The 25,705-nt window shown below is 37.1% G+C and overlaps 1 protein-coding gene across 6 annotated transcripts in view; it reads right to left on the reverse strand.

Annotated features, from left to right (window-relative positions):
* The window catches only part of HACE1 (HECT domain and ankyrin repeat containing E3 ubiquitin protein ligase 1), a 50,565-nt gene extending 25,821 nt beyond the window's left edge, over positions 1–24,744 (reverse strand). For 2 of the 6 annotated variants that reach the window (XR_007202405.1, XM_048297879.1), the window contains exons 1-11: positions 24,562–24,744; positions 20,103–20,157; positions 18,955–19,044; positions 17,060–17,164; positions 15,678–15,753; positions 15,246–15,377; positions 14,010–14,092; positions 11,618–11,714; positions 8,877–8,978; positions 7,160–7,266; positions 3,060–3,306 (exon numbers count right to left, since the gene is read on the reverse strand). Coding sequence is in view for 5 of the 6 variants with exons in the window: in XM_048297879.1 (XP_048153836.1) it covers positions 3,060–3,306; positions 7,160–7,266; positions 8,877–8,978; positions 11,618–11,714; positions 14,010–14,092; positions 15,246–15,377; positions 15,678–15,753; positions 17,060–17,164; positions 18,955–19,044; positions 20,103–20,157; positions 24,562–24,637 (1,170 nt within the window). In the remaining variant the exon portion in view is untranslated. Of the gene's footprint in view, positions 1–3,059; positions 3,307–7,159; positions 7,267–8,876; positions 8,979–11,617; positions 11,715–14,009; positions 14,093–15,245; positions 15,378–15,677; positions 15,754–17,059; positions 17,165–18,886; positions 19,045–20,102; positions 20,158–24,561 lie in introns of those variants that run through there. The other 4 variants (XM_048297880.1, XM_048297884.1, XM_048297881.1 and 1 more) reach the window with 4 other exon arrangements.
* Positions 24,745–25,705: the final 961 nt, after the last annotated feature.

Below are 25,705 nucleotides of genomic sequence, written 5' to 3' on the forward strand. Positions count from 1 at the left end.
TCCATATCCATGACTGTCAGCATTTTATGTTGGCATCCATGACCAGACCTTTTCAAGTGGCATATGGACATATTCAATCAAACCACTAGCAATGCTTTTTTCAAACTACTAGTCAGCATTCTTCAGTCAGTTCTTACCATGAACCTCATATTAAACAAAGACATCCACTCAAACTTCAGTCATATTTCCCGGCACGGAAAAGTTTCTCTGGAATTATACAGCGGAGTCTGATTGAGTACCAAGCCTTCACAGCTGCACACCTTACCTCCCAAATGCAAGAATTTACCTATGCAATGCTTTCCTCTTTACTCATCTAGAAAGCAAGACCAGTAACCAAATCCATATTCAAACTGCAACACTGGAGCAAAATCTTTTGCCAGATGCCAGATAGCTTTTTAAGAGAGAGGGTGCAGGAGATCACTAATCCATGAAGTGACTTTGTCACAGCAGAGAAGTTACCTCAATTCTAGAAAAGAACAGTATCTGAAACAAGGAAAAAACATTTAAGCACTTCCCAACCTTGTTCAATTACAGAGAAATTTTGCAGCACATTTCCCTGAGATCACACTGAAAAGCAATTGGAAGAGCAATGCATGGAAAAGTAATGAATGTAAACCTGGTCAAGATTACTACCCAGAGTTTCTCAGCTTGTTTCAAGCTTGGGATACAAAATTCAACGATTCTTTTGTATCTTACAGGATCAGTACAAGAATGTGTATCATTAGCTAGTGCTTCCACTTTAAAACATCTGGATAGGCCTGAATCACATACAGGGAATTCCACTAAAGCACAGACAGCCCTGTGATTTTCTTGACCTTGTCAAGCAGTAACATTCCTCAGTAGCCTCAGATCAAGAATACTCACATTTTTAATCCCTTCCCAGCTACAACACAGTGACAACTTTTCAAAATATGTTCAATCAGTACACCGATACAGAAAAATTTAACAAAGCATTAAGAAAAGTCCAGTCTTTTTTACCTCCTCCCAAAAGGTGAAAGAGACCATCACAAGCACATTTTCAAAGAAAGGACAAAAAAGCTGAAGGAAAGGTAGGAATAAGAGAGAACTGGAAGTCACCCAATTCACTCAGCACTATTATCTAATCTCCCACTACCCAGTCACTGTAAATTCAGGGAAGAACAGACTAAACCAACCACAACTGTACATTAACTTAGAATTGCCAGACCTGTGTGCCCATTCTCAAACAACAGTAAGTTCTCATCAGCAGCATATACTTCTGAGTTTGAAATTTAAAACAATCTTTAAAGTACAGTGGGCACAACAGTGGGCCTACTGCAGGGCTGCCTCACTCATAAAACTTCTAAATAAATCACAGTGATTGCAATAATAATTTTTAAATCATCCTGAAACTTTTGTTTTGTTAGGAAATGCAACAGTAGTACACATTTTGCTTATTTAATAAAAACATACATGTTGTTTTCACATAAGTAAGAATCACTGATATTTTCTGGGACAACTGTGGCAGTTGTTTAATATAAGTTTAGTGCACAAGACTTAAATCCACAGTAAATTAAGAAAAAATTCTTTTATTATACAAAGCAGTTTGGGCACACAGATAAGTGATTCTACTGAAATACCACTTCCTTTGCAAATTGCAATTGAATGTTTTTGCTTATTTTATATTGAGTTCTGAAATTATGTGGAGCTGAAAAGCAGGAAACCTTCCCTTTTTTTCCCTTTTTGGGGTTAGTAGCAGAATACCTCCCTAAAGATAGTTCTTGTATGAAGTGTGTCAACATCTGCTTGTTATTTAATCTTAGAGCAATTTTCATTAAAACTGTTAGATAGTGCTGCCTTTAATAAAATAATTCTTGTGATTTGGGTAGGACTATGTTTCTTCAAAATAGAATTCTGGTTAAACCCACATTATGCCAATCTTGCCCTATTTTGGTGAACAACTCCAAAGGACAATTATTACATTGCACACTGTACAATGCATTACATTTTGCACACAGTATTTTTCAGACTCAAGCACTAGTTTTATATTCATTATATAAATCAATTTGTTCTTAAAACTATTTTGCTGCCAGAAGAACAAACATTTGTGCTTGAAGTTTTTTTTTTTAACAGCCTAATGCTTTTCGTCTTTCCAAGAGTAGAAATTTAAACAAAAACTGAGATACTTCACTAAATAAACTGGAATTAAGAGTATCATCTTTCACAATCTTACCAATACAGCTCTGTCTTAAATGCCCTTAGAAGTAACCTAATGAACATATATCATCAAATAATTGCAGTTATTTCAAAATACTGTTTTCACAACACAGTGGAAGAAATGCAAAGGTAAAGAAAAATACTCAAGTAATTACTGGCATCTAAGTTTCTTGATATAAGCTGTGCTGTGTAAGAGTATGGAGTAAGATGGGAGAAGAAAGACTACCCTGCAGCTGTTATTTATTAGGTGTTCTGGTAAGTATGGCAGTTGTATATTCAGTGAAGACTGGCACACAGGAAACTGGGACTTCTTTACAAAAAGGCAATCTATGACTTTCTACAGAGGGATTCCTTAACAAACAAACATAAAAAATCCAAACACCTTCAGGAATTAAACTTCTAAATGGCAACCACCTAAAGCATGTGTTTGAAAGCAGCTATACATCAATAACCTTGCAAGGGTAGTAGTGAGCTGATGTGTTTCAAAGTACATAATAATAAAATCCAAGAACAACTTGGGAAAAGATTTCATGATCATAGTGAAAACAACAAACAGATCAAGAATTCAATTGTTTCATTGTCTTGTGAAGCTGGATAAAGCTTGTTGATCAGAACTCCCAGTGAATCTCCAACTACTATTTTGAAATTACATTAATATACCACATTTTGAGATTACTACACTCTTAACAGAAATAAAATTTACCGAAGTCACCTGGGTAACTAAACCTTCAACATCTAATAAACAATCTATTAAATAAGAAATAAACAGAAATCATAACATGAGATGTGCATCAGTGGGTAAATTAGTTCAGTGGGAAAAAATAATACAGAAGGAGAGAGGTAGGTTTAACTTAAGAAGGGATAGGGACATCAACCAAACTTACTTCCTGTTCATGAGATGTCTGATTAATGAATGCATGCTTTGTGAAATTCATCTCTTTAACGTCTATCTTCCTAACAACATCATATACTTTTCTGACCTTGAACACCTGACTTCTTGGAGTTTTATTTCCATTGTAGCCCATGTCATTTCCATTACTGGGGGAGGATGGGCCAATGCGAAAGACATGGCAAAATATCCTCACGATCCTTAAGAGACTCTTCATTTGAGCTTCATAATTACTTGACAAGCTGGGGGAAAAAAATGGAATGTTTAAGTTTCTTTTCCTAGATGAAACAATTTAGTATAATAAGGAGTAAGCAATCTAATGGTAGGGTCTGATACACATGCTGAAACAAACCCCTAAACTTCAAACCCTATTGAATTTGAACTTTCATTTCCTGCACCAGCCCCAGAAGTCAAATATAAGCATTAGGATTTTACTAACATGTACGTGTAATTTTAACTAGAAGTAAGAACAGCAAATTCCAGATCTTTCAAAATACTTCCCTTTTTTTTAATGCACTTCTTATGAACCCCTGGGAGGAAATTCAACTTACTACAGTAAGAATCTCAGTGCATGAAGCAAACTGGGATACCCAGATGAAAATGTTTTTCAGCCAAGAAAAGAGAGCATCCAAAGGTAAAATCATACCGACTGATCAGATATGCTGCCACAGCCCATCCTCACCAGCTATTATTCTAAATGCCTATAACTGCCTTAACCAGACAAGGGATCAGGATGGCAAGGATGCCATTATTTCTATTCAAGAAAAATGTAATCTAAAAGATACTAAACAAAACCACGATGTTATTTATTTATCCAACAAATATACTAAAAGTTTTAAGTGTCCTTAATTGAACTGGCAAACACTGAACTCTCTACCAAAACAGTGCAGAATATGAGATACTCATGACTTTATGCACAAGCAAAACACTCTCCACTAAATTCAACTTGGTTTTTTTCTTAAACCCCAAGTAGTAAGAATTCTTCTGTCTTGAATGCATAACAAACTGCAAGAAATTAACTTTTTTTCTACGAAAACCTACTAACTTATAAATATTATAGAAACGAGCACATACTTAATTCTATCCCTAAAGTAGTTGCAACTTAAAAGCATGATTCCTAGCCAGAAGATCAGTAAACACCAGAAAACTGACATCTTATAGGGTGCTGTAAACCTTTGTTGCAATTAAGAATCTGTTAATTCACAAACCAGAAACATAATCAGTTGTAACAGCTAGAGTAGCTTTATTATGATCTCATTCACCCTATGTCATCAGCAAATGACCTATTTGTTTTCAGCACTGCATTTTAATGACTGTCAGTGACTTGTTAACTTTAAAAAGCAATATACTAAGAATTTTACCAAACTAACATACAAAGTAAGACTTTCTTGTGACAATTATACTTTAACCAGGTAAGTTTTCAGTCAATCAGTGTAAGAAAGGAACAGAATGAGTAAACAGTGCTACAATAGGAACATTAAGTTTTAACCAGGTAAAGAAAATGCCCTGACTGGCAGTCTGCAACTGTTACCAGAAGCTCTGGACACAGCTAAAAATTAGCATTTGTAAAATGTTAGCTTATATACCAAAAGAATCTATGAATACAAGAAGCTAACTCAAGAAGCTAACTTAACTATTGAAAAAGAAAAAAAAACCTAACATTTCAGCTGAGGTTTATCATGTCTCAGCAGCGGTGTTTTCGTGGTGAGATTTCCTGGTCTCCAGGATAAGGACCCACATATACAGAAAAACCTTAGAGAGCTTGTAAAAGTTTCCTGAAACTTCTACTGGCATGTTTGTAAACACTCAGCTAGGCCTAACTTGCACCAGCAAGACCAAATCATGTCACATTTCAATTATTTTTTTGGAAAAAATAAATACATGATGAAGATAATTCTAACTGAAACAGGGTCCTTGCTCATACTCAAGGCAAAATCTTCAGGCAGAAGCTTAGTGGCACTCCTGGATACTTGTTAAAAGCATTACAAGAAACAATTTTAGACACTTTTGAACTAAACAACAGACAAACCCAAATGCAATGGGTTGTGGGTTAGTAGCCAGGAAACTAACAGGAATGATATTAGTTTAGCCATGCAAGAACATCATTACTGGAGGTTTTCATGTACAAAGTACATTTTACATACTTTTGTTGGAAGAAGGAGAGAGAGGAAAGAGGCCCAAGCTCAGAATATTCACCAATATTCTGTACTCACCAATTCTGTATTCACCAATATTAAGTACTACCTTAATCCTCCTTCTCTTTATAACAAAGCAACTGAAAAATATTTCTTGAAGTAGAAATTCACTGTTTCTGCCAGGAAACAGAGTTGGAGAGAAGAGTGACACAGTTTTTGCGAAACTGTTTCTGTGAAGCTGTCTTGGAATTGTTTTCTTTTTCTGTCATTTCTGTTGTGACATACTACAAAGTACCAAAGAGAAGTGGACCAGTAAGAGTCCACAGGACACTCCAAGTACTGGCATCCCTAGAAATGAGTCCTCACCCAATGTAATGCAACCCCTTCAATCTCCTTCCATCTGCCTTCAGCCTCCACTAGCCCACCCATGTACAGCAGTACAGGAGCACACAGCGGCTCAAACGCAGAGACAGTGCAGGCACAGAGCTAATGCTTCTGCATACTGAGGGAGCACTGCTCAAATCTGACGAGCAGTAACACTAATAAATCAAATCTAAACAACAATCACTTTAATTTGCCTCTGAAGATACTGAAACAGAAACAAATGCTACCTTGTATGATGTAATCCTGCTACCACAACTTCCAATAACATCCCTGTACAGAGCAAGTTTGAAACCCTTTCCTGCACAGTGGTTTTACACTTTATCACAATTTATTTGTGGGAGATCTACTGGCTCTAAGGAAGTCTGGAGACAAAAAGGAATGTGTTACAAGTTAAGCTGATACACGCTGAAGCTCAGCAACAGCTAAAATTCTTCAAAAAGTTATCTTTGCAGAAACAAAATTTCTTTAATGTCTGCACACCTTAACCCCAAATGTTTAAAGGGTTTCAGACCTTTATACTAATTCACCAAAGCGAACACCCTCCAGAATAAGACTTATTAATGGTGTAATGAATTTCCTACCATCATCCAGGAGTTCTGACCTGCTAGCTACAAGCTCCATTCAAATGTAACATGACTGACAGGGAAGAAAAGAAAGGCACCTAGGAATAAGAATACACTATTTATTTTCCATCTCACTGATGGGCTCCTTGCACCCAGTCAAAAAGAAGCTCCCCAAGTCATAATCCTCTACAACCTAATGCTGACAGGTTTGGTTTCTCTGATTACAGAACACTCTTAAACCTCTCTTTTCCAAACGTCATCCAAAACATGTTAGTAAGGAACTTCACTCATGTTTTCAGACTCTTGATTCTTCCAGTAAAGATTTTCTTAGCTTCTAGTAAAGCATAAAGGTTACACCAAAACCTCTTAGCTTTTGAAAACAGTAAAATGTTACTGGAGTTCCAAAAAAGACAAGGTGTTCTGCACAAACTCCCTCAAACAGATGCCACAAAAACTAGGAAAACATACCATTTGCTTGCCTATATCATGCATCTCCCCAAGTAACTGCTGCCTGTGCTGCTGAGATAGCACACTGGGAGATGAAATTTTTTATCTCATATGTATTAGTAGCCATGGAAGGCAACCAGAGCCAGCAAACATGAGACAAGTGTCTGAAGTTACAAAACTCTCCTCAACCATACTAAGGAAACATGTAGAAGAGTAAAAATGTAGAAGGGAAGAAAAAGTGAGAAGGGTGAAGAAAAAGAAAGAACTATTTGATATTGTCTAAAAAGCTTCCCTTCCTAGGGCTGACATAGCCAAACTAATCATACAAAAAAAAACGCTTCTCTGCAACTCAAGCTTCTAGGTGTCAGCAGCTATACAAGGACACCAACTTTTTCTCTTCAAGTCTTTGTGAAGACAGTAATCTAAACAGACATTATCATATAAATCAGATTTGAGATCCATCTACTCCAGCATGTGCTGAGCATCAGATAGTCTGGACTATTAAAACTCTTTCTTAAGTGGCACTAACTACCAGGTAGTTTTTCAACTTGTGACCTCACACTTACCTAAGCAATTTGTGACCATTTGTTGTAGCAACTTCAGCAAGACTTGTCAGGATTTTAAGATACTGGCTTTCACTCTGCTGAGACAAGTGTTCCAGAACTTGCCGCAACTGAAGGATTAAAACAAAAGCAATTGCATAGTGTCAAGGAGCATCAGATCAACCATAATTTATCAATTATGTAGAACACTATCACCCAAGTATTAATATCTAGCAATAATAATATACATCCCTACTGTACAACCTCTAAGCTAACCTCAGTTAAGGCTTCATTATGATTTACAAAGATTACTGCAAAGGTTACACATCCTAGTGTTGATGCATGTACTGCAGTGTATTTAACATTACAGATTGCTACAAACACTTAAACCTGTATTCAGAAGAACAACCTATGACATTTAAAATATGAGTCCTGACTGTGGTAACGCATACCCAGTTTCCTTATCACTTCCAGAGAATATAAACTGGTGATTATCCAAGACTGAGCAAACGGCTCAGACTTGGCCATAAAAAAACCATTTTCAGTACATGATTACACTTCGGCAATGAAGCAGAACTATACCACGTATTATCTAACACATTTTTCATGCCTTCTCATTAAGATCTTGTTTTTGCTCACACCTCCACCATTACTCAGACAGATGAAAAATTTATTTTTCTCACTTATTTTCTTCAATTCTACAATATACAAAAGGTCTTTTTGTTTCATTGTTTTAGTTCTCTCTCTTTTAATTTAAATCATCTATAGCATCTCCCCTTGTATCTAACATACACTTCGAGAATTCTCACCTGTGTCATTTTCCACTATAAAACTCAACCTGTCTCAGAAATTTAAAGAGTTTCTACACAGACTTGGAAATCCTTAATGTTATAGTGGAAGTAATGGAGTTACAGAGAAAATGAAAATGTCAAGAATCAAGAAAACTAAATTAAGTGAATTGCCAGCCAACACATTACTAAATCATCTTTTTTTTTTTACAGTCTGTAAGGTTGTTTGCAGTCATTTTAAAACAAATAATGTATTAAAAACCCACAGCGAGCTAGATTTGGAAGGGGAAAGAGGTACCCCATGCTTCCTTTCCCCTACACAATCAAGAAACAAAAATTTTTTCCTTGCTTTTTCTTTGCTTTAGATTGTACTACCCTACAATAATAAAAGAAGCAAGGTATAACAGAACCATTTAAAAAGAAACAGAGTAGTTTCATCTACAGAAATAATAATCAAATGAAATTGTGGATGCAATCTTTTACACTCTAATTGTACAAGGCATCTTCATACAGATGAGTGCTCATACTACAAATTTTTAGGTTAATTCTGGATGATTCAGCCTCAAGACACATCCTAGAATGGATGTCTGAAGGTAACAACTAAATAAAGGAAAATAGGCCCTGCTAAACAAAGTAATTAGATATATAGAATGCTCTAAGTATGCTCTACCAGCACCTTTGTACTGAAGCTTGCAATGTCTGCTCTTTCAACTGTCGAGATCACTTTGCCAAACGTGCAAAGTTAGAACACTAAATGAAAACAGATCCTACACTTAATTCCAAATTCTTGTGTTTACAATTATTTGAAGACTGTACATTTTCCATGAGGAAAGAAAGATACCTAGTGGTCAACTGCTGTGGCACTAACAGTCAACTGCCACTCATAGTAAGCACTCAGCTCTCCACCACACACAGACAGATCCCTGGCTATAAAACACATCATCCCATATTACCATGTTTTCCCGCAGATCTTCATTCTGTGTCATTTGAATTATTGTCTGGAAAAGTCGAGGATGGTACTGTATTAAGACTTCACAAGTCTCTCCATAACCACCCTAAGAAAACATTTTCATTAAAAGAAACATTAGAATTGAGAGTTAGACTATTACAGGCAATAAAATCTATTGAGGATTACAGTATTTTTTAATGCTGAATGGAGAAATCGTATTCTAAAATAAATTGAAACTCAAAAATGTAGCAAAGTTAGGTATCCCAAAACTTGTGGGAGAAGACAGAATCAAATTTTTTGAGTACACTGGCTCACATATATCCACTCCTGTTTTTCTGGTTTTGGAAACATTTTCCTACTTAACAAACTAAAGTTACAGCTGCACAACACTTCAACAAGCAATTACCAAAGATTAAAAAGAGGGCAATATCTCACTTCTCCTCCTCTTGCTGACATGTACTTAATTACACCCAGAATCTAATCTTTCAAAACAAACATTTTCTAAAGGTTCATAAGACACATATCTGACTTGCTACAGGAAGAAATATGATAAACCCATGAAAGGGTGATTTAACTTTAAAATCAATACACAAGTATGATTCCACTTGTGCCTTAGACTAACTTCACACCCTTCTGAGAAAAAAATGTTTTCTGGAAAAAACGGAACTTGATTTTGTGGCTTATTTGTATCAAATCTTATTTAACACAGTTGCATTTTTAAGCAGACACAGAACACCTGAATATGCATCAGCTTCTACTCTGGAAAGGTGACCATATAATGTACCAACTGCTGCAACTCCAGCAACTCCTCTTTGAATGACAGTTGACATTACCTCAGTGATAACCATACTTTAAAAAGATTAATTTGTTTCTGGTACCAAGAAATTAAGTATTAAAAATAAACCCACCCAGAATCAGTAAGAAATAAAAGTCAAATCTTCCAGAACAAGGCAATGTTGGCAAGAAGTATATGAATCTATAATTTCAGTCTTCTAAAAATATGTATTGACTTTGAAAAACAAACCTGTAAGTACAGAATAAGACCCTCGGTATAAAAAGAAAGAAAACATTATTGTTTTCTCCATTCTTACTTGGCATCATGAACTTGTACACTGCATGATCTCGAACACAGTAAGATCATCACTACAAAACAAACACCAGGTGTCACTACTCACGCCTAAAAAAAGTTAACGGAAGTTTTATGTGTAAAGAGGTGCCCTAGGGATTGCAAAACTGGAGACTGAAGCAGAAACTCAAAACATTAATCATAAAAAATAAGAACTGTACCACTAAGTACACACTGGTACAGAATCACAGAATCATTTAGGTTGGAAAATACCTTTAAGATCATCAAGTCCAAACATCAGCTTAGCACTACCCCTATGTATGCTACTAAACCATGTCCTCAAGTGCCATAACCACAATTTTTTGAACACTTTCAGGGATGGAGACTCCACCACTTGCCTGGGCAGTCTTTTCCAATGCTTTACAACCCTTTCCATGAAAAAATTATTCCTAATATCTAATCTAAACCTCTCTTGCCATATACCGTCTTACAGGTCTGTGGCTGCAGAAAACCTTGGAACTGATCAGACTCCACGTGGCTTTATGTAATGATAAAGTCATTCCGTCATAACAAAGAAAAAAAAAAATCTGAGTTTCACAATCAAGTCAGCAGTGAGATTGTACAGTGATCTGGCACTCCTCAGTAACCAGAGCTGAGGACTTACCTGGTTTCTTATATCCAAAAAGAAATACCGTAAGTAACCTAACTTAATCAAGGTCTTCCACAGACAGTCTATGGAATAAGGCTGTCAAAATTAAACATTCCAAAAATATCCCACAGGTACTGGAGACAGCATTCTTGCACATACACACAACTATTTCAAGTCTTAGGCACATAAGGACACCTCAAGAAATTAAATAACTTGAGGTTGAAATAATCTGAAAATACACAAAAAAAGATTAGAAAATTTCAATTTTATCCTGACAAACTAATGATATGCATCAAGGTAGTGTCATGTCCAGTCAGTCCAGTGATTTGGTTTTTTCAGCTTCCAGTTCAGATTTCTAGTCTGATTACCAGCAGAGGTTCAAAAGCTTCCATTCATTTGTGTTATTTACACACTGACCTTCAACTGATCCGACAGAAAAAAGCTTAAGTGTTCACAAATCAAAAAAAGTCACTTCAGCAAGCAGTACAAGCAGTACTTGGTAGCAAACAAGACAGACTGTTTTGCAGTTGAAAATGCTGTGTTAGTTGAAAACATGTAAGAATTTTGCTCCTCATCCAGATATGGAAATACCTTTGAAAAGTAAGAGTCAGCACCATGTAAGTTTTGTTTGGTTTTAATAGCAATATCTCTTCAAGAGAAAAGAAAATCTATTCTTTGAGGGAAAAAAAATGATCACACTTTTCTGCATGCCTTTACCTCTTACTTGTTAAGAGGCAAGCACCTAAATTGTCTATTACCATTATACCAAGGATTCCCAAACCTTCTAGTCAACTGGAGTTCTGTAAATGCTTTCTCATGAGGTCAATTCTTGCATCTGACTTATGCAAAGGGTAGAAATTATGAACCTGCCTGTTGGATCAATTGAATGGTAAAAAAATTACGCTTTGCATTTGTTTTGCCGAAGGACTACCATCATTCAGAGGCCTTAAGAACGAAAAAGGTAATAATGATCAGGTGACACTGCAGTAAGTCACAGAAGCTGACAGAAAAAGTATTGCTAACTTAGTACCTGTACACAGAGATCCAGTGGAGTAACACCATTCTTGTCTGGTAAATATTTGGCTCCTCTCATCAAAAGAATTTGTGCAGTGTCTCTCTGACCATGGCTATTCAAAAGAAGAGAAGAAAGACAGTTAATACAGCATTTATGCTCTACTGTGAGTCATAAATCTGTCTTTACTGCATCTAACAAACAAAACCAACATAAGATAGAAGAAAACAGTTACTGCAAAAGAACAGTGCAAAATTAGGTAAGGCCCATTTATGAAGTCAGAGTCACCCTCATCATTCAGAAATGACTCATCTTAGCCTCGCCTCATAAATATCTATGAGCTGCATTTCCTGCAAAAAGAGAGCTCTTTCTAAATTCATATTCCAATTTACTTCCCAGAGGAAGTTATCTTTACCAAGTTCTTTTCTCACTTCTACCATATTTGGAGAAAAAATAACCTAATTGTACTTTAACCATCAATAAAATATTAGTAAGATTTTTTAATTTTATTTTTTTTTGCACAAGAGATAAATACATCACTCAAATGGCTCCAATTTCTTTTATCTGGTATATATAAATGTATTGCCTAGCCTTTAAAAGTGATGAGTTTTACTTTTGCATTCAAAGTCTATTTCACAATGTATTCACTAATCTGCTTATAGGTTGTATAGGACCCTTAGTTCCCTTGAGTCAAAAATTTCCCAACTATTCTGACACGCCAGCATTGCCTAGAAAACAGCAAAACCAAAGATTATTTATACCTCTCAACACTTTCCCAAACCCTTTCTTCTGAAAAAAAAAGAGAAATTGAGTACCAGTGATCAGAGGTTTACTTCACTAAAAACACATGGAAAGATTACTTGACTATTGCTTTCAACAGCATTAAGTGCATATACCACCAAACATAATACAGAAGCATCTAAAGGGTGGAAAACTGATAAAGACACAGCAATTAAGGTTACAGATACAAGTTTTTTCAGTGATGTGTTACTTCTCAAGCTAGTTTGCAGTACACCCTTTACACAAATGCATATGAGTATTTGGCATCCTGGAACATATAGAGGCTGCCTGCATCCTCAGCCTGATAGGCTGAACCTATCAGTTCAGAAAGGGCACAAGTAAAGTGACAATTAACAGCTGAGGGACAAGAGGTAGCTTCACTGATCTCTCAAGAGCTCCCAGATGAGTTCTCCTCAGTCCTGTCCTTCCAGCCCACGAAGCCAACAGGTTAACCTGATTTACCAGACTTTGTCCCAATGCAAACAAACATTCAGGGTCAGAAAGCAGCTAAGACTAACGATTTTACTTGCAGCATCTTCACTGTAATTCTCTAGACTAAGTGCACAACCCAACACATTGACAAAACACGTGTTTCAGACTCAGACATTGAATACTGATACCCCTTCTGCAGCTATCACCTGCCACTGCTACCACATCCTGCCCTCCCTGTCAACAGGGACCTACAACCTTTCTTTCCAGGCTTGCTGTAGTATTCACCATGTACATTCTACCCTGCCAACTGCTCCAATTGTTAATTTCTAAGGAACAGGACTGCTGTACTTGCAACATTCCCTTCTTACGAAAAACCTCCAAGCCAAGACAAACTGCTTACTTCTTTTAAAGTGTGTGCAAATACCAGTCCCTAAATCAAGAACAAAGGCTAGCAGCTATTTATTCTCCACTTCCCTTCTTCTCAACTGCCACAAGTCAACATACACTGTCTCCAGAGACCACGGCTCCCAGAACATAACTCTTAGCAGGCCAGCAGGTCAGTCCATTTCTCCTTTTGCTTATAGTAGTAACAGTTAATATTATCATAACTATTTAACCTGTAACCAAAGCACAGGGACTGCAAAAATTGTAAACGTTCTAGCAAATTGCAAAAACGCTCTAATTAAAACAAAAGATCATTTATCATATATGATTAATTTTGAAATATAACTAAACTTCGAAGAAAACAGAACTGATCAAAGCAACAATGGAATTTTAATTCAACATTGTAACTTTAATGCATATATGCACATTTCATGTATACTGTAATACCACAATGTACATTAAGCAATAGCCAAACTTGCCTTAAAGAAGGCTCTGGTTTTACTATACTCAAAATAACCTAAGTTGGCAGAATTCATTTTTTCAGAAAAGGGTTCAGCAGTCATCAATTTATGACTCATGCTAGAACATGCACAGGTATGTGTTTAACGTGTCTGTTAGAGAGAGGTACATAAGGTTGCAGTACTAACCTAAGTATTTACATAAGACACCAAACTACACTCAAAAATGAGACAAGATTAAATACCAGTCAGCTTTTATATTTCCTAAATTTTGTAATTTCTAATCAGTGTTATTGCAAAAAGGAAAAAAAATATTTCATTTTTAGGCCAGTATTCAAAAGTTAAAAGTATATTACCTGCAAGCAAAATAAAGCGGAGTTGCCCCAGAAACGTTCGGCCTGTTTATATCTGCACCGCTGTCCAGCAAACACTGCACCGTCTACAAGAGAACAAAACATCAGCATTAAAAAAAAGGAGCAGTGAAAAACCCTACTGGCTTGCAACTATTTAGTGCCATGCATGTCTAATTACACTGAAGGATTTGATTTTCAATAATGAATCTCGGGACCAAAATTCCTAAATGTTAAATGGAAAATCATGGCTATCAGAGCTCATAAAGCTTCCTTTGAACTTCCCATTTTAGTAACAGTATCTTATCTAATCCCAAAGATTCCTGGAGATACAAGCCATTTAAAAATTACAAATTACAAAATAACTTCAAGTTAGGTACAGCCATATACAGCCTTATCATAAGCTGAAGTTTCAAATTCAAACTAGACTAGAAGAAATAGGCAAGCAAATTCTAAAATATGAAAACATTGAGCAGACTCTCAAACAACTTTCGTTACATTTCAGTCACATAAATTTGCTACATTTACAGGTAACAGTTTTTCAGAATATGGTCTTCCAAAATCCAGCACTGACAAGGACAACAGAAAGGATCTGGGTAGAATTATAATTTTTTTTTTTTTTAGCGGTACATAATTCTGGTGGCAATCTGTATAACTCTAAAGGGCTCTAATGCAGTTCAAGTAAAGCATCCAGACTTGTACTCTGAATATAAATAGTCAGCCCTAATGCAAGGTCAGGCATAAAAATTATTCACACAGATCAATAATAGAAGAGTTTATTTGAACTTGTTTACTTCTAGGGTTAAAAATGTAACTGACCCAACTCTGTTTTCATTTTTTACTCATGGTAAATTAATATTTCAGATTTCAAAATCATATAATAACTGGCACAATTATGAATTAAACATATTCTGAAAAATAAGGAAAAAACATTTTCAAACCTTTAACATTATATAAAAACTTAATATTAACAAGCCAATAATAGCACTACAGAAGAGCTGAACAGTATACAGTAAGTCACCTAAACTCCCATGAGCACTGAGATCAATCACCTCCACAAGAATAAATAAGTTGTTCCCATGGAAGTGCATGCAGTCGATACTAAGACACACAACTGCACTCTTCACACTTCTAGCCATTATCATGTGCATCGCTAGGCTGAAGTTTATAAAAACACCACAACTTTGAGGCGTTACTAAGTTCTTCACAAATCCATTGTGTTCATACAACTTCGAAACTTACTGTCTTGTGTCCATTTTGACAAGCTACATGAAGGGCTGTCTGTCCCATGGCATCTTCAACATCTACATTACTGACATGCTGAACAAGATCGTGAAGCAATTCTGTCCGTCCATTGACAGCCAACCAATGAATCTAAGTACAAAATGATGATACACGTTTCCTTTAGCAATGATACACATATTCCATAAAAACTGTTTTAAACCTGGCTGTATTATTGTCAACACTTTCACAGAAAGAAGCTTTGAATATATTAAGAGAAGCTTTGAACAATACAATCATATGCTTAGGTATTTTGATCACATCTTTTGATTCTTGATGGCACTGGACACACAGCAGTTTTGTTTTGCATGTAAGATGGCAAAAGCCTAAAAACCAAGAATCTCCAAATTCTTCATTCATTTTAAGAACATCATGATAATTAATAGCACTTACTGCAGTCAAGCCTTCATTATTACAAATGTTGACATCTGCACTGTATTCCAGCAACTTGCTCATACATTTTTTCTGGCTACAAGCAAAAGAATACATTAAAATCCAGTCAGGGAAAATCACTTACTAAGACTAAATATCTTCTTAGAGCTCCACTCACTCTAATTTGTCATTGTTCTAAGCATAGCAGGTAGTTCCAATTTAATAAGGAGTACAGTACTGAGCATGTGAAAAAGAGAAGTGATCTTTACAGAGACTCAGACAGTGCAAGAGTAGCAAACAACAACACAGGGCTAAAATCACAGCGGTTTTTGGAGAAAGTACAGAAGCACTTAACCACTACTCTAAACAGTTTCAGCTCTGCATGAGCGATACTTTCAAGACAAAAAGCCAGAGTTCAGCTAACAGAAGTCCATGAAGTCCACCATTGCCTGTACATGTCAGTGAACATGTTCGCAATACACCACTAAATCATTATTTAATGAGACAGTCATTGTAACACTATGCAAATCTTTGGTAAGTACAATTACTGTCTCAATAAAAGTAGAGGTATTTTTTCCTAATTCATGTTTTGCTTCGTCTTTTAATGCTCACAGTCCTTTACCTTTACAGATTTATTTTCCTCTTCCTTTTTATTTGGTACCTCTCACACCTTTCTTATACCTCATTTCCACATAACTGTCTCCTGTGTGTATTTCTGCATTTCATTATGCACCACTTGGCTGCTTCTTTCCTCCCCTACAAATAGACCTCACACACACCTGGAAGCCACTAAACACTATCTCCTCCCCATGTGAAGTACCAGCCATGATACAATTCAGTTATTGTATTACATACATGTTCTAAAAAGAAAAAGACAACATTACCTTTACAGCTGTATGCTTTCACATAATACAGTTCAAGTAAGATCTTAAAAAGATACTTGCTCACTGGTTTGGGTTTTTTTTCTCTCCTCCTCTCCTAACATTGTGCAGGCCAACTCTGTATTCTTTTCCTTGCAGTAAAGATTTTCTTGGAAACACTATCTGAGGAAAAACTGAAGTCTCTGAACCCCTCCAAGCACTCCCAAATCTTTTCTTACTCAGCTAACTGAGAAGGTGAATGCATTCCTTGTTCAACTACTGTTGTAAGAATTATTATGCCCATGATTAACAGAAAACACTAAAATGACTGGCACTGGAATTGGTATTTCAGATACAACTTACTATTTATAAAAAATTATTCTATGAATACTCAAAGTAAGGATTTTAAGCTCCGTGTTCTCTAATTTCAAAAGTGAAAACCAAAGGGGTTTTTTTGAACTATGCAAAAACATTACAGAATACGCCAGCTCAAGCACACTATGCACAAAATTTTTTAAGAGTTTAAGTATTTTAAAAACTTACCCATTCCTTGCTGCTAAATGAAGAGGAGTACATCCTGAGATGTCCTGATAGTTAGGATTTGCTCCTTTTTTTAATAATAGAACAAGGCATTCAACTGATCCACAGCTAAGAAGAAAATAAGAAAGGGAAAAACTGTAACAAGGATATTTACAAATCTGTATTGGCATAAAGACAACAGCAATATTATGCACAGATCACACTCACTAGAACAGCTTTACATAAAATTGTTTTATACTCTCATAGTTCAAGCTACACAAAGCTAAAGGAAAGTCACTTAATACAGCGAGAAGTGACCAAATATAACTTGTAGCAATGAACAGATGGCAGCCTTCTCCGTGATTTTAATGACTTTAGAACACAACAGTAAATCTTTAAGACTGGTAATTCTTTAAACCATAAACTGTTTAAAAAGTTTTGCTTTTGATTTCCTCTCACCTCTCTCATCCCTAATCTATTAACAGGAGCAAATTCTCCATTAAATATTTTGGGGTTTGTTATGCTTCAGTGTCCAGAAGTGATGTTTAAAGATTGAATATAATGAAAATTCTGAAATTCATACAAATACTTCTTTGCTATTGATTTTGAACCTCTAACTCTCTTTTACTTTACATAATATAGCAGCTCTTCAGGATAACCAATGACATCAACAAGACAAACTCTGCACTACGTGTTTATCTTGCTCCTGAACTCTTCAAGAGGAAAAGCTGATTGAAAAGATAAACAGAGTATTTTTCTATCTGTTGCCACCAGCTAATCCATTTTTACAAATCTTCTCAATGTCAGAACTGCTACACAACAACCCAGAGAAACTGAAGACTAACTGTACAGTATGTTGCAAAACCAGCAGCTTGATGACTCCTTCGTGACCCAATAACTAAGTAAAGATAATAGACAATCCAGAAACTAAGTGTAACACAATTTCTTGTCTTTTAGAATCAATAAATACAGTATATTTTCAAATATACTTCTAAAGCACATGCTAAAAATTTGCTTGCATTGTTGTAAGTACTTCCTTAAGTAAATTTTATATAAGCAGTATGTAATTCTGAGATTAAATAGTTGGGAAACAGCTATTTCTAAAATAGTCTGTTTAAGAAGCTGGGATTTCCACCTTTACTGCAACCAAATCCCTGCTATATACATGCAATACTAGTACTATTTCTTTTATTTTTGCTTTTTTTCAACAGTTTAAATGTAAGAACTTTCAAGATATTTAAAAGGGGAGCCAAATATAGAGCATTCATTCATCAGTTTAAACTATCTGGTTCATTTCTATTTATGTTATGTTAACCTGTCTGTTTCTTGGCAGAGTTACATATAAAATAGAGTTATCCCCACTGAACAGCTATACAAACAATAAATAATATAGATCAAGTATTTAATATTTGCACTTAAGCCCTCTATCCAGGATACAAAACTTACTAGAAGTGAGTGCCCAAGTTATATTCCCTTCAGTTATGGTCACATGAACTACTCCGGAACAGCTGCTTCCCAACAAACATCCAAATGCTTCCCACTGTTTTAGAATACCTCAAAAACAATCAGCACTTGCAGACGAGAGTTCTCTACCTCTACAAAGGCAAGAGTAACCCAGCTATACAGGATGCACACCATGGCTGCATTTCTTCAAAGACTTGAGATTTCACAGAAAGGTAAAAAAAGTGTCTAGCCATACTTCCTTCAATGGAATTTGGAAAGCCATTTGATATCATGTGTAAAATCTGTCCTCTTTATGAGGCAGGCACATTACTAGGAAAAACAAACAAGATACAGAAAGGAAGTGTGAAAACAAAATGTTAACTGATACTACAGAGTTTTCCAGCTTACATTGCTGCCTTAGATTTGTGGCAATATTTTCATTGTTAACTTCTGGACTGGACTCAAGTAAGTCTTACTTTGCTGCAATATGAAGCAAACTTCTCTTCACACGTCCAAAGGCATAATTCACATCAAATTTTGAATTTGACAGCAGCTCTGAGACAGACCTTCAAACAGAAAGATAATTTTTAAATTTTAAAAATTACTCACAGTATTCAAGCAAAGTTTATACTGTAAGTTGTACACAAGTACTCTATTTCTTACTTAATCACTGTTTCTTTTCCCTCCAACTAATCACTAAGAGATCAAACAGTTTTTAAGCATTTGCTGATTAACAATACCTCTCCACTTCTTACTGTACGTAAAAAATGAGCTGTGACACTGGGAAAGTGTTTAAAATGTAAACTAGTAAGAATTAGACCAAACAACCAAATCACTTCTTTACAAATACGAAAAACAAGCATTTCAATAGCTTTGGTTTGAACAAGACATAAATTCCCATTTTCCTCCTTATCACAATCACCCCAACCACATATCCAACAGTTTTCCCAAACACTGGCAAAGTTCAGAGGGAAGACTGGGATGTGAAATCATAATGATGAAGTAGAAGGATACACAATAAGTATAAAAAATTTAAACAGGACCTTTCAACTTTCAGTAATGGGCTGATCACATAATTTAAAACCCTTGCATGCAATCTCAAAATATTATGTAGCAGAACAAATGCCTGCTTCCCTACAAAATTCATGTGAAGGAAGCACCACTTAGCTGGCATTATATAGCCTCCAGGTTCCAAGCACTTTGAGGACAATTGAGTAAGAGAAACAGCTGCTCATCTAAGGAAGTCCAGAAGTATCAATCTCATTGTCCAACTCTTACTTCTGAGATGTCCAATGAGACTAAGAGCTTCTATGCCATCCATAAATACATACTCAGCACTAAGACACAGTTACAAAACAACACTTTTGTTCTTATCCTAGGACAAATTTCCCTACGTGCTTCAAACAGAACAAATCCCAGTTCCAGTCTATGGCATAAACCAAAACAGGTTTCTCAGGTGAAAGTATGCTGGGATGCACACAGTCAGTGACTAACTTCAAATTAGAAGATAGCAATTCAGCAGCAGAACTTCTGAGAGTGCTTTAGGAGCTACAACTTTAGCAAACATGCTGGGTTTTTCAGACCTTAAAAAAGAAAGAAAAGGTAAATTTGAAGAAGCTCCCACCTGTGCTGGTCAGCCATAACCATCGGCATCAGTGTATAGACAGCCGTTTCATTATCTGGGAAGAAATGTAATTACTCCATTAGCATAAAGATACCTTTTACATAAAATAAATGTATCTAGCAATGCTTATTTACCTTTTCAAGTGTCCACTGTTTAATAGATGATTCTTTTTACACAGATTCTACACACACAAAGTTTCTTTATAAAGAAAAAGCCATCATACTTAGATAAAAGAATTAACAGAACTGTGATACATGAAATTTCAATGTGGCTTCTTTATTTTACAAAGTAAAAATTACAGAATTTTCAGTGGAGCATCAATTTCTTTGAATTGATGATTCTGTTAATTAAATCAGAGTTTTTAAGAAATGTGCATTAAAAAAACCCAAACAAAACAGAAACAGTTAACTATTTAATTTTAAAAAGAAGGAAATTTCCTGTCTTCCACAGAGACTTCCATAGTTCTGAGACTATGATTTTGTAGTAGTGACTTCTTTAAATTAAGTCATAACCATTCCATTTTGTCTCTGTACTTGAATACCTCAGTGCAGTAAGTTTCATTTTAATTTTTAATCTGTAATCAGTTTCATATTTCACACTTGAAGGCAATGAAAAAAGGCTGGAACACAAAGATCCACGTCAGTGGTGGGAACAGACTGACATTCAGCTACACAGTCTCTGCCATCACTACTCCTGCACATACCAGCACACTCCATCGGTGTGATGAGCCTGTTTGGTCACTTACATGCTTCTTGAAGTAAAATACTATTTTTAGATGATTAATTTGATAAAACTTAAAATTTTTTAACATATAATAATTATAAATACTACTAATGTGTAATAATATTTTTTTTTTTATTACGGACAATTATTACCATTTTTCCCTTCAACAATTTACCCATTTTCGAGAGTACAATCTCCACAGATTGTTCATATAGGTGCCAACTTATGACAGGAGGGGCTATGCTTTCCAAGAACCCAAGTATACAGTTTCAGGATACGGAAATACAGGACTGTTCTCACGAAATTTTTATTTTCAAGTTTTTCCTCATCACCTTCATTGATCCAAAGTTACAAAGCAATCAGAACAGGAAGAATTAAAACAGTCCCAAACAAGTATAGCATTTCATGTCTTTTACAGACCATGCCTCTATACATTCATTCCTTCCACTAGATAGGAAAGGTGACATTTGCTGAACATTAAATAAAGATTCTTCAGAGTTATAAAGTGGAATCCAAGAAACTGTTATCATACTGCAGCTATGCTATTTGTTAATACTGTTCTACCATGCTCCAAGATTACTGCTGCTATCAGCTATCTGAAGTTGTGTGTCCCTAGCTAACAAAATAAAGCAGCAATGTTAATCTGTTATTACCTTTGAACACTGAACAGAGGCAAGTCAAATTCAAATCACACAAATTCATCAGCTATAAAAATTTTAAAATAAATTTTTAAAAAATCAGCATTGCTTACAGCAAACACGTGGTGCAAGAGACACAAGTCTCTCAAAACACCAAATTATGATTAAACACTGCAGAGAGTCACCGACCATCATCAAGTTCAAGAGTTTGAACTCTCCACAAAATGTTCCCTATGGGAGAGTTCTGTGAGCATCAGATAACTCCATCTCCAACACACACCCCTAGAATTTGATTGCTGGGGGAAGAACCAGCTGGAAGGGGACACAGAGAGAAAAAGTCCTGAAATAAAATTAAATAGATGCTAAATAAAGGTATCAATAGTGTAAAGTATTTGAGCAGTTTTTAAAAATCTATCTGTGATTAGCTTCCAGTATACACAAATAAAAAAAAAATCTAGTTTTTGGCAGGAAGATAAAACTTTCCAAATAAAACAAAAAACCGAACTCAAGAACAAGAACTAAATTTAAATATGACATCCTCGTATATTTCCACAATCAGGCCCTATAAAAGACACCAAAAAAGGTGAAAAAAACTTTTAAATATATCAGCACACTTAACTGAAATGTTTAATAATGATTCTAATTAAATTTAACTATATTGCAAGTTTAGCAATCTAGAAAAAGACAACAGTTAAATACAAGTGTAGCTGGGCCATAAAAGGCATTTATGGCACAGTTACAAAACTAAGCCTTTTGCTATTCTATTAACAGAAATTACACTGTGGAGCACATGCAGATTTTCCCAGAGCTTTTCTGTACAGAAGTAATTAAAAGGTTGTGGGACTAAGGAGCTTTTATGCTTATCTTTGGTGATTATTTTCTCTAGCCATAAAATAACTCCAATTTACATAAACTACATGACAGCAGGTAGAGAAAAAGCATTATACACCTCATGGACTCACCAAACTTATTTGCTATCTAACTTGCTTGCATTTCAAGTCTTGAATATATAAAGACAAAAAAAAGGCACACAAAATGCACTGTCAGAGCTTTGGGCTACAAGACCTAGTTTTCAGGCACTGAGCCATAACAGTAGAATCCAGAAATTTGTGTCAAGCTCTCAAGTGTCCAGGAAACAACTGCTGAAGGATACTTTGGGAGAGTGATTAAAAAAAAAAAAAAGTTCTATTTGCAAGCTCAGGGTATTCACTGGCACTGGACTCAGGTGTTAATACTTTCTTTAAAAAAAAACCACTTAAAATTCATCATTTAGAATCCTGCCCTGGCAAGATACACTTATTACTTTATTTCCTCAGAGATACTATCATGAACTTGGACAGAGATCACTGTCCATATCATACCCTAATGGCTGCGGCACATGCAATGAAGTTCAATACCTGGATTTAATGCCTTCTTCAGCATAAGTAAATTCAAACATACATCTCCATTTCCTATGAGAGTATTATGACTCTCACTTTAAGGATGGAGGGGCAAACTATGTATCCTTCAAATTAAATTTCAAATTAAAGTTATTCAAACACAATGGGAGGGGAATCATAATTCAAGAGGCCAGACACAGCATACAAGAAGCCACCAAACCACACATAATACTAGACCAGTGTGGAATATTCCGAGCTGATCCTGTCAGTACATGTTTGGAGCAATATATTACAAGCCAAACCTGCTTCTCAAGAAGAGTTTGGGCAGACCTGCATGAACCTAGGAACACCAAGCTCAAGAAAGAAGGTATGTAATGAGCTAAGATGGACCCAAAGTTTGATGGCCATTGAATGGAGACCTTCTTGGAATGCAATCTGAGACTTCAGTGTGTTAAGCCCATTTATCTCCTTATATCAGTCCCACTGATTTGTTTCATGCAATTCCTAGGGAATGCATAGAACTCACATTCCCTCTGCATTACAGGGAGATAGAAGTACTTGTTCCAAAGGTCTCAGGGGTCGCACTTGCACTGCCATTCCATAACACATAACTACCTCTGAAGTGCAACACAAAAATGCCCAAGATGTGAAAAAAACATGAAATTCAGAATCAATTTGCCTACATTAGTACAGGAGTAAATTTAAAGCAGCTCCAACTGACACAGGTTGTGCACAGCGTTAATCATATTGGCATCTTCAATTAGTTAAACTGGTGTTACTCCATTATTTCTGTAAGTTTAAGCTTAAGTGAATAGTATTACCTGAATTTTAAATGCTGCCATTCAAAGGCTTACAAGCAGCAGCAAAATCCTCCTGAAACTTGTCTGTCAAGTGAAATTTATGAGCAACTGCACTGGAAGATAGCAGAACTGTGACAGGTGACTTAAGTGAAGGGTGTAGCAGCTCAGTTCAGGAGGACACCAGGAAGTCCAAACAGGGAATGTACAGAAAAAACAGATTATTACTCCCTCTCCTCCACCAGTGGAGATGAAAGCTGGCAGACAGGCAGCCAAAGACTCATCCATAAAAGTAAGCCCTGAAGAATGTGAATTCTCAGCACATGACTCACAAGAGCAGAAATTTTGCGTATCCAAGAGTTTTACAGTTAGTCCTCCCAAAAACTGGACCTGGCTGGAACACCAAACCACTTGCCATAAGAGCCTGAAGCTCTCTTTTTAAATCCATCCTGATACAGGGGACCAGCATCCACGTGAGCTGGTTTAGAGACAAAAATTAGGCTGTGACTGGTGACAGTGACTTACAATACCTTTTCAAACAAAATTCAGCGCTATTAAAAAAACAAACGAACAAAAAACACCCCAAAACCCACAAAGATCTCTCATCACTACTCTGTCATCGACGAAACACTTAACGAAGGATTTAAAAGCGAATACAGACGGTGTTCGGCATCCCCGGGCACCCGCTCGCCCGGGCTCAGGGGCGGCAGCAGGCGGCAGGGATCCCCCGCGCCCCGCGATGGAGGCGGCGAGGGAACGAAGGGGACACCGCTCCCGCTGTCACCACGACAAATAAACAGAGCTTGTCAAAGGCGGAGAGAGGAAGCCCCTTCCCCTTCTCCCCAGTCGCCTCAACTCATCCCCGCTGGCCCGGGCGCGGAGGCCGCCGGGACCGACCGCTACATCAGGGCCCCGCTCCTACCGTCCGGCAGCTCCACGGTGCGGGCGCGGCGCAGGGACCTCGTCAGCCGGTTGAGCTGCTCCATGGCTCTCTCCATCCTCGGAGCACCCAGCCCGGAGCCGCGGACACCCCCCGCCGCCGCCGCCTGCCCTCAGCCCATCCCGGCGCTGGCGGCGCCGAGGCCTCCCCAGGCCGCCACCACCCCGCGACGGTGCGCGCATGCGCGGGGCGGAGCCGGGGGCGGTGGCGGTCTCCCTCAGTTCGCGTTTTTCCCGAAGGAAGGAAAGGGATGCGGGGGATGAATTTTCAAAGCCCGTAGAAAAAGAGTCTTAAAATATCTGCTTGTTACACATAAAAATAAAAAAAGTGCTTTCCTTTGAAGCCGCCTCTGCTGGGTGATCCTGCCCGTGGCTCATTTCCCCGGAGCCACGGGAGCGAATGGGGCTGCAAATGCAGCTGAGCAGGACAGAATCACAGAATCGATCAGGTTGCAAAAGACCTCTGAAATCATCGAGTCCAAGCTATGACTGAACACCACCATGTCAAGTACACCATGGCACCAAGTGCCACACCCAGTCTTTTCGTAAAGAAGAAAAGACTTTTCATCCACCTCCAGGGATGGTGACTCCACCACCTCCTTGGGCATTCCAAGTGTCTTATCATCCTTTTTGTGAAGAACTTCTTCCTAATGTCCAGCCTAAACCTCCCCCGGTGCAGTTTAACACTACGTCCTCTCATCCTGTCACTGGTTGCCTGGGAGAAGAGACTGACCCCATCCGCCTACAAACCTCCTTTCAGGCAGTGTAGAGAGTGATAAGGTCACCCCTGAGCCTCCTTTTCTCCAGGCTGAACAACCCCAGCTCCTTCAGCCACTCCTCACAGGACTTGTGCTGCAGACCCTTCGCCAGCTGCATTGCCCTTCTAGTGCCAGCACAAAAGCTGTAGACACTTGGAACTGTGCAAGGAAACAACTGCCAGCATGAGCCTGTCAATCCATTGCTTCCTCTGGCAGTATAATACATGTTGTGAAGCATAAAGGAGCATTCAGTGTTGAGTATTTTGGCTTTAATGATGCTTCAGGTGTTGATGTGGTCTTGACAAGCCAGGAGTGTATGGGCTACGTGACAATGCTGTAAAGTGAGAATGAAAAAATTAAGTAAAAATG

Source organism: Corvus hawaiiensis, chromosome 3 (genome assembly GCF_020740725.1).
Source record: "Corvus hawaiiensis isolate bCorHaw1 chromosome 3, bCorHaw1.pri.cur, whole genome shotgun sequence".
In the NCBI taxonomy this organism is placed as follows: Eukaryota; Metazoa; Chordata; class Aves; order Passeriformes; family Corvidae; genus Corvus; species Corvus hawaiiensis.